Below are 16,187 nucleotides of genomic sequence, written 5' to 3' on the forward strand. Positions count from 1 at the left end.
TACTGGCACTGGAGTGTTAGCCTTGATTTAATTCTCAACTCTGTAGAGTGGGAGACTGGGAGCCAAAACTTTTTTTTTGAAAAATACACTTTATTCATAAAATATCTGGAAGAACATTCCAAACCATTTCAAAATCACCATCACACAAGTACAATCAGATTCAACTTTTATACATGTATCACAAGGTGCATCAATACATTCTGACTCGGGGGCAAGGGTCCTGCTAAGACTGACTGTCACCTACGGTAAATAAAGCTGACGTCTTGAACACTCTAGTATCTGGGATACCCCACCTGGAACTGCGCGTCATACCACGAAACTCATGATCAGAAACTCGCGCAATAACAACAAGGAGGCGAATAGGGGAGGGTTCGTCTCCCTGAAAGTCATGCGCGGAGTGATCGTAGATTTAAGGAGAGGAGGAGGCCGCTGCTCGTCATTGTGTTGCAGGTTCCCTTGGGGGCTGGTTCGAGTGCAATGGAATTGGTCAGTGCGCTCCTGGTGCTCTGTGCGTGTGGGGCATGTTCTGTAGCCCTCTCCCGCTACTGCCCCGAACAGTATAGCAGGAAAACCGGAAGGGTCGAGTGTTGCTCCAAGTGCCCACCAGGTGAGAGATGCAGGCTTTTGGCAAAACAGTTAACTCGATAAATAGTAAGTGCCAGTCCGTTTACACTGCCACGCAAGTGACTCTTAGAGAAACAGCGAGCTGGCGGTAGTATTAATTCTGCAAAAAGTAACTTTGGATGGAATTAACCTGGTGCCTGTTCCCATACTATAATGCCGTCGGTAAAGACAGGGGATGGAGGAATGTCCGAAATACCTTAAGTGTTTGCCTTCTAATTTTGACAGCAACCTTTAATGGTAGTAGCCTTTGAATAGACGTTTATCTTTGCAGTTTAATTGACTCGTTCTAAAATATTATCACACCCTTACATTTAAAAAGTAGCAATATTTACTTATATTGAACAAAGTTCTCATATAAATAATATATTAACATTGAAGTGGTTCTTAAAGTTCCACTTAATTGCATTGTCGCAAGAAAAAGATACGTTCCATGTTATATAGTGTTTGGCCAGCCCTTATTGAGGTTCAGTGTTCAGTTATTCTCATTTGAAATTTACCACAATGTCACAAAACTTAATTGTTCACAGAATAATTGGCTGGAAATTATATGTACTTATGTTTTGCTGCTGCGTCTTCTCGGTGTTAAAGACTTGTTAACTTTAATCCTAATTGTGAGGAGAATAGCAGAGGCCAAATTCCCTTTGAGTGAATGGGTTTTGGGCATTAATGTGATCTTGACATCCCAGTACCTCAGGATGTGATGCTTTGTTGGAAGTATCCCCCTGACAAGATGTCATTAACAACAATCTGTGTTTATAGTGCCTTTAACATGATAAAACACCCCAAGGCGCTTCAGGGAGCATAATAAAGAAAATAATTGAGCCACATAAGACTACATTGGGGCAGACAATCAAAACTTAGTTGAGGAGGTTTCAGGAAGCATCTTCAAGGAGGAAGGAGAGGTAGCGAGGCACAGAGGTGTACGAAGCGAATTCCAGAGCTTAGGGCATGGGGTGCTGAAGGCACAGCCACCAAGTAAAGCAATTAAAATTGGAAATGCTCAAGAGGCCAGCATTAGAGGAGTGCAGGAATTTCCGAGGGTTCAGAGGCAGCAAGGGATTACAGAGACAGGGAGGGATGACACCATGGAGAGATTTGAAAATAAGGACGCAAACCTTAAAATTAAGTTGTTGCTTAAGCAGGAGCCAACATCAGTCAGCAAGCACACGGGTGATGGGTGAATGTTCTTGGTGTAAAGAAACCAGCAGCAGAGTCTTGGATGACCTTGTTTACAGAGGATAGAATATGGTTGTGTGTTAGAATGGTCAAGTCCAGAGATAACAAAGGCATGGATGAGGTTTCAGCAGCTGATGAGCTGAGCTGAGGTAGGGGTGTAGGTGGGACTGTTATGGAAATGGAAATAGCCTGTCTTGGTGACATCACAGACATATGACTCATCTCTGGGTCAGTTACGATCCCAAGTTTGCAAAAGTCTAGTTGATCTTCTGTCAGCTGCCCAGGGAGAGGCATGGAGTTGATAGCTAGGGAACAGAGTTTGTAGCAGTGGCCAAAGATAATGGTTTTGGTCTTCCCAATGTTTAATTGTAGGTAATTTCTTTCCGTTCAGTACTAGAGCTGGCTAAGAAGATTGACAATCAAGTAACAATGGAGGGGTCGAGAGGGGTGGTGGTGGTAAAGTAGAGCTGAGTATTACCAGCATATGTGTGAAAACTAACGTTGTGCTTTTGGATGATGTTGCTGAGGGGCATCCTGTAGATGAGAAATAGGCAATGGCCAAGAATAGATCCTTAAACTGGGGCCTTGTCTGCCTATTTAAGTGAAATATGGAAAATTCAATGGTACTGTTTCTGGTTAAAAATGACTCATCTATATTGTGAAAAAAGATGCAATCAGCTGTTCATCTGATATGTTGCTGGTACAGGCAGATGGAATTCATTGTGGAATTCATTCAATATTGCTGCAGCTGTTTATTTGCACAGTCATACCCTCACCTCCACCTTTGTGCTTATATTCTCAGCCACTGTTTCTGCTGGTATGGCCTCCAGTGTCACTTTGTCTAGTCTAAGGGGTGCATATTTGAGCACCTCTGCTGCACAATTAGTTTAAATCTCCATTGCTATATCTGACTGGATCATATCAGTGCTATCAGGACTATCCTGGAGACTAAACATACCCTGGCTTCTTTTCTCCACTAACAAGCATAACCTTCAGTTCGTGTTCCCTGCTCCTTCCAACAGCAAGCATCAGGAGCTTATAGACTCTGTCATTAAGATGAAGACCATTCATTCTGCTGCTTTACCCACCCCCCACCTTCTCTTTCCCACCAAACCAAATGTTTTCTCAAGTTCTGCCCTATCTCTGCCCTGTCTTCTTTCATGCTCTTTTTGAGCTCATCTTATCCATGAGACCACCTCATCGCTTGCCCTTATCCCCACTAACCCCTCACAATCATAGGGTATCCTGGCCCTATGCTGGATGATATTGTAAGTGGTGCATCTCCTCAGCTAATTCCCTTTCAAAATCGCCATTCTTGCTGTCCTTCACAAAATAATCCCTCTGTCCTTGCAAACTACCACCCCATCTATGATCTACTTTCCCGCTCCAAAATCCTTGTGCGTATTGTGTGCCTCCCAAATCTATGTAATTTCCTATCTTCTAATATCCAAGGTTCATAATTACCTTTTTGCCTCCCAGCTGCATGCTCCCCTCTCTTATACCTCCCTGTTGAATCATTTTAGTTTGGTTTCTGTCACTCCCTCATTATGGAAGCCAGCCTGGTCAGTGTCACCAATGGCATGCTGTGTGACTCCGACTGTGATATTTTATATCTCCTCAACCTCTTTCACCTCAGTATTCACTATGGTCAGTCGTAGTGTCCTGTGGTACCAACTGTCCTTAGTAGTCCACCCCAGCGGGACTGCAGTCTTGTGTTTCCACTCTTACCTGTCTTGGGAAGCAGTCGGTAAATTTGAGAGATGGCTTCTCCTCCAGCCACAGCTGCCCCTGGGTTTTCAAGGGATCTGCCCTTGGTCTACATGCTGTTTCTCAGCAGGGCAGTGTCCATATGTTTAGTGAGGGCACCCAGCTCTATGTTTGCACCAATTCCCTTATCCTCACAACCACATGTACTTCATACTTACCCTGAATATTAGAGTATAACGTAGATATTATAAATTATTTTATCTTTCTGAATTTGTATGTATCTGTAAAGATATTGCTGGGGTGAAGGAACACTGAATATCTGAATCATCTTCTCGTGTTTGCATTGTGATCTTTCCAACCTTTTTGCCTGGCGTAATATAATTCATTTTTTTTGTTTAATAAATGTTTTATTCATTGTGTTCGAAGTTCATCAGGCTCCTGTGAGTTTGATCAGTAACTTTCTGCCACAGTTTCAAAAAAATTTAGGATCTATCAAGCTAGGTTTCACTCTGGGTTCTGACTTGTCTAGTATTAACAAGAGCTGGGACTGTAATAGTTATCTTTGACACCTTTATCCCTCCCAGATTCTACCTTCCATAAATTTCAAATGGTCTAAAACAAGCCTCCCAAACCATCCCACTCTAAGCCTGGCTCACCCATCTTCACTAACCTACCTTGGTTTCTGTACTAATGGATTAAATTGGGAGATAGTGGTGTCATGGTAATGTCACTGGACTAATAATCCAGAGGCCCAGGCTAATGCTCTGGAGACATGGGTTCAAATCCTACAACGGTAGCTGGCGGAATTTAAGTTCAATGAATAAACCTGGAATTGAAAGCTAGTCTCAGTATCGGTGACCATGAAAACTTTGTTGATTCTTATAAAAAAAAAACCCATCTGGTTCACTAATGTCCTTTAGGGAAGGAAATCTGCCATCCTTACCCAGTCTGGCCTGTATGTGACTCCAGACCCACAGCAATGTGGTTGACTCTTAAACTGTTTTCAAAGGCCAATTTAGGATGGGCAGCAAATGCTGGCATTGCCAGCGATGCTCTCATCCCATGAGTGAATAATTTTTTTTTAAAAAACAAAATTCTTGTCCTCACTACTGATTCCTCCATCCCCTCTATGTGTGTTACAGCAGCAATTTTCCCAGCCTTCAATCTCCTCCTGCATCCTCCAGCCCTCTCTGCAATTCAGTGCTTAGCATCCATTCCCTTTCTGCAAAGCACCTTGAGATGGTTGCTATGTTTGAAAAGTACTGCGTAAATAAAAACCATCTTTGCATTGCCCAGGGAGTCCCAGTTTGTCATTACAAATTGCATAAACCTGTAATAATTGCTGCAACTGAGGTTCTGAAGAACAGTGTGACCACAGCAATCCTGTCATGCTGAAAGGCTCAATTGCTAATTAAGTGTGAGAATCGTGAGTTTGGAGAGCTTACAATGTTATCAATGATTACTGCATTGCCTGGCTCCAAAGCGGGACATGGTGGCCTGTGTTCTGAACACTCCCTGTTTAATTAGAGACTAGCAGCAACAATGGAACAGCAGCCATCTCTACTCCTGTGGCCATATTTGTAACATGCGATTCTTGCTGTGACACCAGATTGGCTAGAGTCTGTACAGACCACCAAACTGCTGGCTACATCCTTCATGTTCTTTGCAGCCGTTTTGAGTTTCCAGCATAAGTTACATATTCTCTCTGCCTTGATTTCTTGAAAGTCTGGAACAGATATTTTGACAAAGGATTTCTTTGCCTCTCGCAGAAGATTACATGGCTTGGAGAAGGGATGGGTGGAGGGTAGAAGTCTTTAGTTCTGATGCTTCATGGTGTGAGCAGGCTCAATGGACAAGCTGTTCTCTTCCTGTCTGTCAATTTCATGTGTTCTGTTACATTGCTCAGAGTAGCAACAAGTAGAATGGAAGAGCTTGGGATTTTCCAGCCCATGAAGATTTGGAGATCCAGTATTCAAAAGAAAGACATGAGAAGATAACTAATCCTATCAACCAGATTCCCTTGAAGTGGTTACCAAGGTCGACCAAACCACAATAGCCATGTTATAGCCTTACAGTAACTGGCAGTCAACTTAGTTGATTCCTGCTGCATTGTTATTGATTGTTTTATTTATTTTCCAGGCAAATTTATGGAAGAAGAATGTACTGAGACCTCAGACTCCATCTGTCGACCATGCCTTGATCGATCATACTCCAAAGATTGGAACATCGTGTATTCTTGTTCCCGTTGTGATGAATGCAGTCATGGTAATGCTGCAAACCTATTTTAAAGTTCAATACTCTTCCTAAAATTTAATTGTGAATGTACCCGTCTTATGCATAATGCCTTCAGCAGATGTCATAATGTGAAAGAAAAGGCTGTTGCGCCTTATAAACTGGAGTACCAATGCGGAACCAAGATTCTTCAAATTCAATGACAACAATCAAATTGAAGCAAACATCCAGTGCACGAGTTTGATTACCCTGGCTAGACAATCCCCAAATGGTGACTGCCAGGAGGAATGAACAATTTTCCCTTCTTTCCTGGGATGTGGCCATCACTGGGAAAGCCAGCATTTGTTGTCCATCCCTAATTACCCTTGGGAACTGAGTGGCTTGGTGGACCACTGAGGGCAGTCAAGAGTCAATCACATTGCTGTGGATCTGGAGTCACATGTAGGCCGGGTGTCCTAAAGGACGTTAGAGAACCAAATGGGTTTTTACAACAATCGATGATAGTTGTCATGGTCGCCATTACTGAGACTAGCTTTCAATTCCAGATTTATTAATTGAATTCAAATTCTACCAGCTGCTATTTGAACCCACGTCCCCAGCACATTAGCCTAGGCCTCCGGGTTACTAATCCAGTGACATTGCCACCATGCCACCATCTCCTCATTTGGGTCCTCCCACTTTACATGAATGAGTGAAGCACACTTTCCCCCTGGCCATTGACAATGTGCCCATTAGTAAGTGGGAAATTGGTCACTCCTGCAGACTCTTAAAGACTTGCAGAAGCTTAAAGGAGAATAAGAAAATAGCATTGCAAAACTGATGTCCCTTAACTCAACTTGAATGTAATCATGAGGCACCCACCTGTTTCAGGAGTAATGGGCAGCTGGAGTTAAAACCGACTCTCTTCCCCCGACCACAGCAAGTGGGCTGTTAACTGGGTGGCGGGAACTGATCCTTCCTGTTTTTGAATATTTTTGTTGTCTCTGGGGCCTGGCTACAGGAGGAACCTGATTGACCAGCAAAGCGGAAGCTGTTTCCACTGTTTTCTCACCACCAAAATCAATCTCTTTCCTCCCACATCCTTCACCAGCCAAGTTTCCAAATGCATGTTTGACCCTTCCCACAATCTGCCCAGCTAATTAAAGAAGATAACAACAGCATCTGCAGTTTTTTGCTTTAATAACAACAGAGACACTGGTTAAGGTAAAATCTTGGTTTGATGCATACAATGTACTCTGGGTAAGTCAGATTGAGGGGGATAAGGTGCAACCGTTTCGTGTGTCAGCTGATCTGACAGAGATGAGGAGTCTGATGTGAGTTTAAAAGTTTCACAGGTGATAACTGCAGCTGAAAGTAACTTGTCAGTGTGTTTTTTCTTGCAATTCAGCCTGTACTGCCCTGGTCTGATGGTGTGTGGGGAAACGTGTGGGGAGATTTTTGAGTTTATCAGGTGCAGATGTGATTTTGCCTCAGGGTACCATCTGTGACTATCTCCCCAGCAGGATTCTCTTGAGGGAGAGTCTGTAAAATTGGCCAATGCTGTTGTCTTGAGAGGCCATCGACTCGGCCATGTCTCTGTTCTGCTGGGTCCTCAATCTGCATCCTCACTGGTCAGAGACGCTGTGCATTTTGATGACTCTTATCAAAGTTACATTTTACAGGATCGTAGAACCTCACAGCCCAGGAGGATGCCATTTGGCCTGCCTTGTCTGTGCTAGCCCTTTGAAAGGGCTGTCCAACTTAGTCCCACATGCCAGCTTTCTTCCCATTAACCATGCAAATTAGTCCAGTTGACCTCATAAAGTTACAATGGGATCAGATTCCACTTTCAGGTAATGTGTTCCAGATCTTAACAATCTTCTGTGGGAAGAAAATGTTGTCGGGTACAGTTTAATCATAAGCATCTTATTTCGGCTATGCACATAAGGCTTTAACAGATCTTTAAATTTCTACAGAAGGAATGAAGTATAAGCAAAACTGCACGGCTACCTCAAATGCCCTGTGCGAATGCATTGAGGGTTACGTGTGCAAAGATGAACACTGCAGGAGATGTGTTCCAAAAGGTGAGCTTCATTATGTTTCTCTAGTCCATAGTGACTTGAGTGCCGCTGTTAAACTAAATGATTGCAACCTAGTTCATACATGGTGACAATTTGCTCTTTATTGAAACCTCACCACCTTGTTATACTTCCCACTCCCTGCCCTGCCCAAACCGTTCTGGTGCTGGTGTGGCTTTAATCCCATTTTAGTCTCATCCTTTACATCTCTGATACCTCCTCCCCCTTTTGAGCAGTGCACTACACTTCTCTTCTAAACTGTCCATTATTACTGCTTCTCTGACAGTTTCTTTCCCCCTTTTCTCTCTCTCTCTCTCTCTCTCTCTCTCTGGTGCAACACTGGCACTGCCACCAGAGGAACCAGCAGTGGGGGGCAGCATGGTGACAATGAGAGAGTCGAACATGGTTCACCATCAGCCAGAGAATGGACCTTTACAAAATAATAACCAACAAAACCCTGCTGGTGTTAAATATTGGCTGGGATTTTCTCAATCAAACTGTGTGACAATCAAATAGTGATATCTGGTCATTACACCAAATGGCATTTATATAACACCTTTTAATGTAGTGAAACATAATCAGACAAATACTGACATTGAGCCAAAGAAGAAGATATTAGGGACTTGGGATCAAAAGCTTGGTCAAACAGGTATGTTTTAAGGAGCCTCTTAAAAGAGGAGAGGGAGGTAGTAAAGTGGAAAAGTTTAAGGAGGGAATTCCAGACCTTTGGCCCAGGCAGCTGAAGGCACAGCAACCAATGGTGGTAGAAAGGAAGTGTGAGATACACAACACTAGAGGACAGACTTGGAAGAGTGCAGAGATTTTCGAGGAACGTATGGCTGGAGGAGGATACAGAGATGGGGCGGGTAGGAAGGTGTGAGACCATGGAGGGTTTCGAACATGAGGGTAAGAATTTTAAAATTGAGCTTTTACCAGATCGGAAGGCAGTGTAAGTCAGTGAGCACAGGGGTGATGGGTGAACAGGACTTGGAATATGCATGGTCAAAAACCTCACTGCAACTAATGAACAGAGGAAATACTCCTTCATTGTTGGGCCTGAGAAGAGGGTAATTGATTTGACACCAGACTGTGTTATAGCTGAGCTGGTATTCTTCAGCTTGATTAGCATCTAAAAACAAAAATCCCCAAATCATTTTTGGTTGCATCAGTAAATACACTGCCTGTTGTGGTAGTGAGTCAGGAGGTTTGGGGTTCGGCCCAAGTATGCTGCCAACGAAAGGTGGCAGTCTTTTAACCAGAGACGACATCACAGTTGAGCCTTCATGTGCCATCGACTACACACATTCTGCAGAGTTGCTGAACAGCAGAGCGACTGACTATTCTCCTCCCTGTCTGGGCAGTCAATTGGCTATAGTATTTCTGTGCCAGCGGGAGAAAAATTGCCCCACTCCCTAGTGACCCAGAGAGGAGGGCACTTGGATATTAGGATAGAGCTGGGCTGTGCTGGCATCCCTGGTCTAATAGTCTGGGCTGTGATGGCATCCCTGGCCAAATAACCTGCCAATACTCACTGTCGCACACCCACAAACACACACACACACACACACACAATACATGGAGTAAATGGAGGAAAGAAATTCAGGTACAGAGGGCCACATGTGAATAAAATGAGACGCCTTGGTTTCAAGATGTGCATAGATCAAGAACATTTCCCTGATACAAATCTAAATGACTTTGACACTAATTTCCTACTCCTGTAATGCTTCTGTCTGGATTGTTACTTGTGACAAGCTGATGTGATGGACAACCTCTCCATTGTTTTATATAAAGGTTCAGAAAACAATCCTTTCTCTCCAAGGACATATACGGACCCCATAAAAAAGACAAGCCCACCATGGATGAAGTAAGTGTTGGGGGTTTGTTTGATGTTTATAACTGTCAATTTTGTTATCGCTGTCAAAAAAAAACCCTGAATGTAATTCTAGTTATGGTTATTGGACCATTTCCTGGGCTTTTCCCTAACATAATTCACTGGAAGTGCTCATCACTCCAGTTGTTTCCTGTATTGTGACACATCTTGTTTCCCTGTTAAATGAGTAACATAAAGGTTCATAACATAACAGTTCAAATTTGATGTTACCTGAAATCCAAGACAGATCAATTTCTATCAATACAGTATATGAGGTGCCTCATTACACTTGCCATTGCAGGTTATAATTACAATGTACATTACATTACATGTCATACTGCCCGAGGGGTTTTACAGTTCCTGGTCCCTCCATAGATTATGGTGGGAGGGTCTTAGACTGGGGCCTTTGCCCATTGAGCCTTTGTGGTGGCTGCCCCAAGCTTTAGTGTGTCCCTCTGCATGTAGTCCTGGGCCTTGGGATGTGCCAGTCTGCAACACTCAGTCACTGTTTAATAATAAGCTTATTTAAGACTGAGATAAAAACAAAAAGCTAAAAGCTTTTCTGCCTGTCTCTTTATGGGGTATGTGGAACATTCCTTGTTCCAGTCCTACTCCGGCCCCCTCCCACAACTCTTTCTCCGGTACATCGATGATTACTTCGGTGCTGCTTCATGCTCTCGTCGGGACCTGGAAAAATTTATTAATTTTGCTTCCAATCTCCACCCCTCCATCATTTTCACATGGTCCATCTCTGACACTTCTCTTCCCTTCCTTGACCTCTCTGTCTCAATTTCTGATGATAGACTGTCCACCAATATCCATTACAAGCCTACTGACTCCCACAGCTACCTCGACTACAGCTCCTCACACCCCGCTTCCTGTAAAGACTCCATCCCATTCTCTCAGTTCCTTCGCCTCCGTCGCATCTGTTCTGATGACGCTACCTTCAAAAACAGCTCCTCTGACATGTCGTCCTTCTTCCTTAACCGAGGTTTTCCATCCACGGTCGTTGACAGGGCCCTCAACCGTGTCCGGCCCATATCCCGCGCATCCTCCCTCACGCCTTCTCCTCCTTCCCAGAAACATGATAGGGTCCCCCTTGTCCTCATTTATCACCTCACCAGCCTCCGCATTCAAAGGATCATCCTCCGTCATTTCCGCCAACTCCAGCATGATGCCACCACCAAACACATCTTCCCTTCACCCCCCCTGACGGCATTCCGTAGGGATCGTTCCCTCCGGGACACCCTGGTCCACTCCTCCATCACCCCCTACTCCTCAACCCCCACTTATGGCACCTCCCCATGCCCACGCAGAAGATGCAACACCTGCCCCTTCCCTTCCTCTCTCCTCACCGTCCAAGGGCCCAAACACTCCTTTCAAGTGAAGCAGCATTTCACTTGCATTTCCCCTAACTTAGTCTACTGCATTCGTTGCTCCCAATGCGGTCTCCTCTACATTGGAGAGACCAAACGCAAACTGGGCGACCGTTTTGCGGAACACCTACGGTCTGTCCGCAAGAAAGACCCAAACCTCCCTGTCGCTTGCCATTTTAACACTCCACCCTGTTCTCTTGCCCACATGTCTGTCCTTGGCTTGCTGCATTGTTCCAGTGAAGCCCAACGCAAACTGGAGGAACAGCACCTCATCTTCCGACTAGGCACATTACAGCCATCTGGGCTGAATATTGAATTCAACAACTTTAGATCTTAAACTCCCCCTCCCCCCATCCCCACCCCGTTTCTCCCACCACCCCTCCCCCCCCGCTTTTCTTCAATAATTTATATAGATTCTTCTTTCCCCACCTATTTCCATTATTTTTAAATCTAAAACTAAAACCTTGTTAGTCTGTCCACCCCACCCCCACTAGAGCTGTACTTTGAGTGTCCTGTCTTCCATTCTTAATTAGCACTTTTCTTAGACAAATATCACCACCTTCAACACCCCTTTATCCTTTTGTCTGTGACATCTTTTGATTATCTGCTCCTATCACAGCTTGCTTATCTCCACAATCACCACACCCTCAACTTCTCTCTTCCCCCGCCCCCCCCACCTTAAACCAGTTTATATTTCTCCTTTCTCCTAACTATGCTTCAGTTCTGCCGAAGGGCCATGAAGGCTCGAAACGTTAACTGATTTCTTCTCCGCCGATGCTGCCAGACCTGCTGAGTTTTTCCAGGTAATTCTGTTTTTGTTTTTTATTTAAGACTGAGCTAAGGAGACATTTTTTTTCCCCGAGGTTCATGAGTCTTTGGAACTCCCTCCTTCAAAAGGTGGTGGAAGCAGAATCTTTGAATTTTTTTTAAGGCAGAGGTCAATAGGTTGCTGATTAAATAAGAGCAAGAAAGGCTATCAGGGGTAGGCCGGAGATTACAATCAGATCAGCCATTATCTTATTGAGTGGTGGTGCAGGCTTGAGGGCCCAAGTGGCCTACTGCTGCTCCTAATTTATACGTTCTTCAACAGTTGTTTGCACTGGAAGAAAAGGAAATGATTCTGCTATCCCATGATGCTGTAACTCAAACAACCCAGTCCACATTGAAAGGTTCTTTGTTCAGGCCATGCTATAGAGTCCACATTTGGGTCCTTCTTGATTGCCCCTGCTCCGTTACTGTCTTAACACTTAGCTAAATATCAAGTGTCATCACAAGAGCAATGGCACAAGTGTTTTTTCTACTGGCACCACATTCACAATATCGGCCTACTTAGTATTGTGCATGAGAAGTAAGCTCATCGGAGCTGATTTTCTAAATGAGGAGAGATGTGAAGGGTCTTTTAAAGCGAGTTGCGTAAAGCGAGTTGCGTACACAGCTCAGATTCAGGGTGGGCTATGCTACTTTGTGGAGGAGAAGGAAAGGATTTGCACCTGTCCACCTCTGAGGAGACTCAAGTTAGGGATTTGTAAGCTGAAACAGTTTAATGATGTAAACTTAAACAGTAAATGCCTTCTCAGTAATCTGCTCTTCGTCCATTTCTTTTGTTGAAAGCTGCACCACGTTGGATCCCTTGGATATTACACATGCAAGTCAAGCCAGTGACACAATTAGCGCAAAAACCACTGACATCCAGATGGGTAAGCTGTGTTTTTTAAAAACTCAAATTTCTGTCATTTTGGAACTTGTGCAGGTTAAAACATTCTCCAGATTGGAGTGACTGATGGCACAGCCTAAATGTTCACCCCTACCTTAATCACCCCTCCGCTTCAATCAGTGCTCTAAGTATTTGGTGTTATGATCAAGTGCATGATGTGGGGTGATAAAGGATGTTTCCCCTGTGGGAGAGACTAGAACTAGGAGACATAGTTTATAAATAAGTGGTCTCCCATTAAAGACAGGGATGAGAAGAAAGTCTTTCTTTTGGAGGGTCATGAGTCTTAACCACTCTCCGTGGAAGAGAGTTTTAAAGACACAGTCAGTGAATATTTTTAAGGCAGAGGCTGCCAGACCTGCTGAGTGTTTCCAGGTATTATTATTTTTGTTGTAGATAACCTTGGACTCCCTTGTTAGTCACAAATCTATCAGGAATAGGCGGAATGTGGAGTTGAGGCCACAATCAGATCAGCCATGACCTTATTGAATATATTGAAGGCTTAAGGGGCTGAATGTCCTACTCCTGCTCCTAGTTTGTATATTCATATGTGGGATGTATGTTGTCTCTCAGGCATTGGTTTAAGTAGGGTGCTTTTGTGAGGAGTCTCTTATAGAGGAGGGGGCCATAACCATGTGTGGTGTACCGTTACAACAGAAGTGTGATATATGAAAGAATAAAACGGGACAATTTCACTGTCAGACTTCCTTTTAAGTGATGTGTGTGTGTGTGTTTCCTTGTTTACTGGATAATCTTGTTGGGCAGTCTATCAGGGCACTTCAGAGTACCACATACAATAATTGTTGTTCGGTATTGCACACAGCAATGGCTCAGTGAAACAGGGATGCTCACCAATTCAAAAATTAACACAGCAAATTGCGTTTGCATAGCACCTTTTTAATGTGCTCAAGCATTTCGGCCTAGTGTAATCAGGCAAATAATTGACAGTTGTAAAGGAAGACATCTGGAAATGTGGCCAAGCATTTGGCCCAAGAGCTTTGGAGCCGATTCTCAAAGGAGGTAAAGAAGCAAAAGGGTTTAGGCAAGGAATTCCACAGTTTGGGGCCTAGGCAGCTGATGGCACGGCCGCCTACGGTGGAGTGGAAGCAAATGGGGAATGCACAAGAGCCTAGAATTGAGGAATGCAGAGCTCTCGTAAGGTTCTACAAAGCCTATTAAACAGCTAAAAACATCAAATATGTATAAATCCTGATTACTCAGCAAATAGGTAAATACGCCACCTCTGATGTTCCCACAGATCTGTGTGCATTTGTAGCCCTGCAGCAGCCTGGAAGTCACTTTGTTTCTTGTTTAAATCCTATCATTATCACTGTAGAGACTGGTAACTTTTTGAAAAGAGATTTGAATCTCCAGTGACCAACTCAAAGGACTGCACAACAAGATTTCAGGTTTTAAGACTTTTTTTTCCTCCTGTACCAAACAAATTATAAAAACAAAAACAAAAATAGCTGGAAAAACTCAGCAGCTCTGACAGCATCTGCGGAGAGGAAGACGGTTAAGGTTTCGAGTCCGTACGTTGACTGTGTTCCTCTCCGCAGATGCTGTCAGGCCTGCTGAGTTTTTCCAGCTATTTTTGTTTTTGTTTCAGTTTTCCAGCATCTGCAGTATTTTGCTTTTAACTATAAAAACAACATTGGCTAAACATTACTTAGGCAACTAATACACTTAATTGTGGAAAAGATAGTTTCTCCCCCCCCCACCCATGACTTAACTCCCTAACCACCAAAAATTCCACACCACATTTATACATTATATTGCACTTTCTGCAAAATTGTCGGGTGGGCCAGGATTGTCCATCAACAGACCTCTGGCTGGGCCACTGACTCTCCCGTGGCAGGTCCCGCCACAATGGGGTTGGGAAATCCCAGCCGTAGTCTTTACAGGAACCAGTCCAAATGCACTCCTAGCTTCCAAAAGGCTCGGTCCACCTGTCTCACTGATCCGTAACATCCAGAGTTCATCAAAAATCATTTCCCTGAGTCTTCTGAGAATCCCCCAACTGGTCTCTGGCAGCAAGGTCCACTTCAGTGACGACGACTCCCAGCCACATTAGGGCGAAGCTGCCAGTGTCTTTAAATTTCCACTGGCACCAGCTCTTCAACCAGAGGATAAGCGGCCACTAGCATCCTGCCTGGTAGCTAACAGAACAGCCACTTTCTCTGCTGATCATGCTAACTTAGTTACCGTTACCCCAAATAAATGTTGGCGGGATATGGATATTAGTCTGTGATGCTGACTCAACTAAAGCAGAAACAGCTGCTGTTTTTTCATCTGTCCCTTGCACACTTTTGCTCCTCTCTCTCTCTCTCACCTCTCTTTCTCTCTCTCTCTCTCTCTCGCCTCTCTTTCTCTCTCTCTCTCTCTCGCCTCTCTTTCTCTCTCTCTCTCTCGCCTCTCTTTCTCTCTCTCTCTCTCGCCTCTCTTTCTCTCTCTCTCTCTCGCCTCTCTCTCTCGCCTCTCTTTCTCTTTCTCTCTCTCGCCTCTCTTTCTCTCTCTCGCCTCTCTTTCTCTCTCTCGCCTCTCTCTCTCTCTCTCGCCTCTCTTTCTCTCTCTCGCCTCTCTTTCTCTCTCTCGCCTCTCTCTCTCTCTCGCCTCTCTCTCTCTCTCTCTCGCCTCTCTTTCTCTCTCTCTCTCGCCTCTTTCTCTCTCTCTCTCTCGCCTCTTTCTCTCTCTCTCTCGCTCTTTCTCTCTCTCTCTCGCCTCTTTCTCTCTCTCTCTCTCGCCTCTTTCTCTCTCTCTCTCTCGCCTCTTTCTCTCTCTCTCTCTCGCCTCTTTCTCTCTCTCTCTCTCGCCTCTTTCTCTCTCTCTCTCTCGCCTCTTTCTCTCTCTCTCTCTCTCTCGCCTCTCTTTCTCTCTCTCTCTCGCCTCTCTTTCTCTCTCTCTCTCTCGCCTCTCTTTCTCTCTCTCTCTCTCGCCTCTCTTTCTCTCTCTCTCTCTCGCCTCTCTTTCTCTCTCTCTCTCTCGCCTCTTTCTCTCTCTCTCTCTCTCTCGCCTCTCTTTCTCTCTCTCTCTCGCCTCTCTTTCTCTCTCTCTCTCTCGCCTCTCTTTCTCTCTCTCTCTCTCGCCTCTCTTTCTCTCTCTCTCTCTCGCCTCTCTTTCTCTCTCTCTCTCTCTCACCTCTTTCTCTCTCTCTCTCTCTCTCTCACCTCTTTCTCTCTCTCTCTCACCTCTTTCTCTCTCTCTCTCACCTCTTTCTCTCTCTCTCTGGCCTCTCTTTCTCTCTCTCTCTGGCCTCTCTTTCTCTCTCTCTCTGGCCTCTCTCTCTCTCTCTCTCTCGCCTCTTTCTCTCTCTCTCTCTCGCCTCTTTCTCTCTCTCTCTCTCGCCTCTTTCTCTCTCTCTCTCTCGCCTCTTTCTCTCTCTCTCTCTCTCGCCTCTTTCTCTCTCTCTCTCTCGCCTCTTTCTCTCTCTCTCT

The 16,187-nt window shown here is 44.5% G+C and overlaps 1 protein-coding gene across 1 annotated transcript in view; it reads left to right on the forward strand.

Moving 5' to 3' along the window:
* The first annotated feature begins 403 nt into the window (after positions 1-403).
* LOC144691135 (tumor necrosis factor receptor superfamily member 1B-like) overlaps positions 404-16,187 on the forward strand; it is a 20,596-nt gene continuing 4,812 nt past the window's right edge. Inside the window, exons 1-3 of the mRNA XM_078559203.1 lie at positions 404-607; positions 5,647-5,772; positions 7,695-7,802. Coding sequence (XP_078415329.1) covers positions 478-607; positions 5,647-5,772; positions 7,695-7,802 — 364 coding nt within the window. The 5' untranslated portion in view covers positions 404-477. The remainder of the gene's footprint in view (positions 608-5,646; positions 5,773-7,694; positions 7,803-16,187) is intronic.

This window comes from Cetorhinus maximus, chromosome 15 (assembly GCF_964194155.1).
Source record: "Cetorhinus maximus chromosome 15, sCetMax3.hap1.1, whole genome shotgun sequence".
Taxonomy (NCBI): Eukaryota; Metazoa; Chordata; class Chondrichthyes; order Lamniformes; family Cetorhinidae; genus Cetorhinus; species Cetorhinus maximus.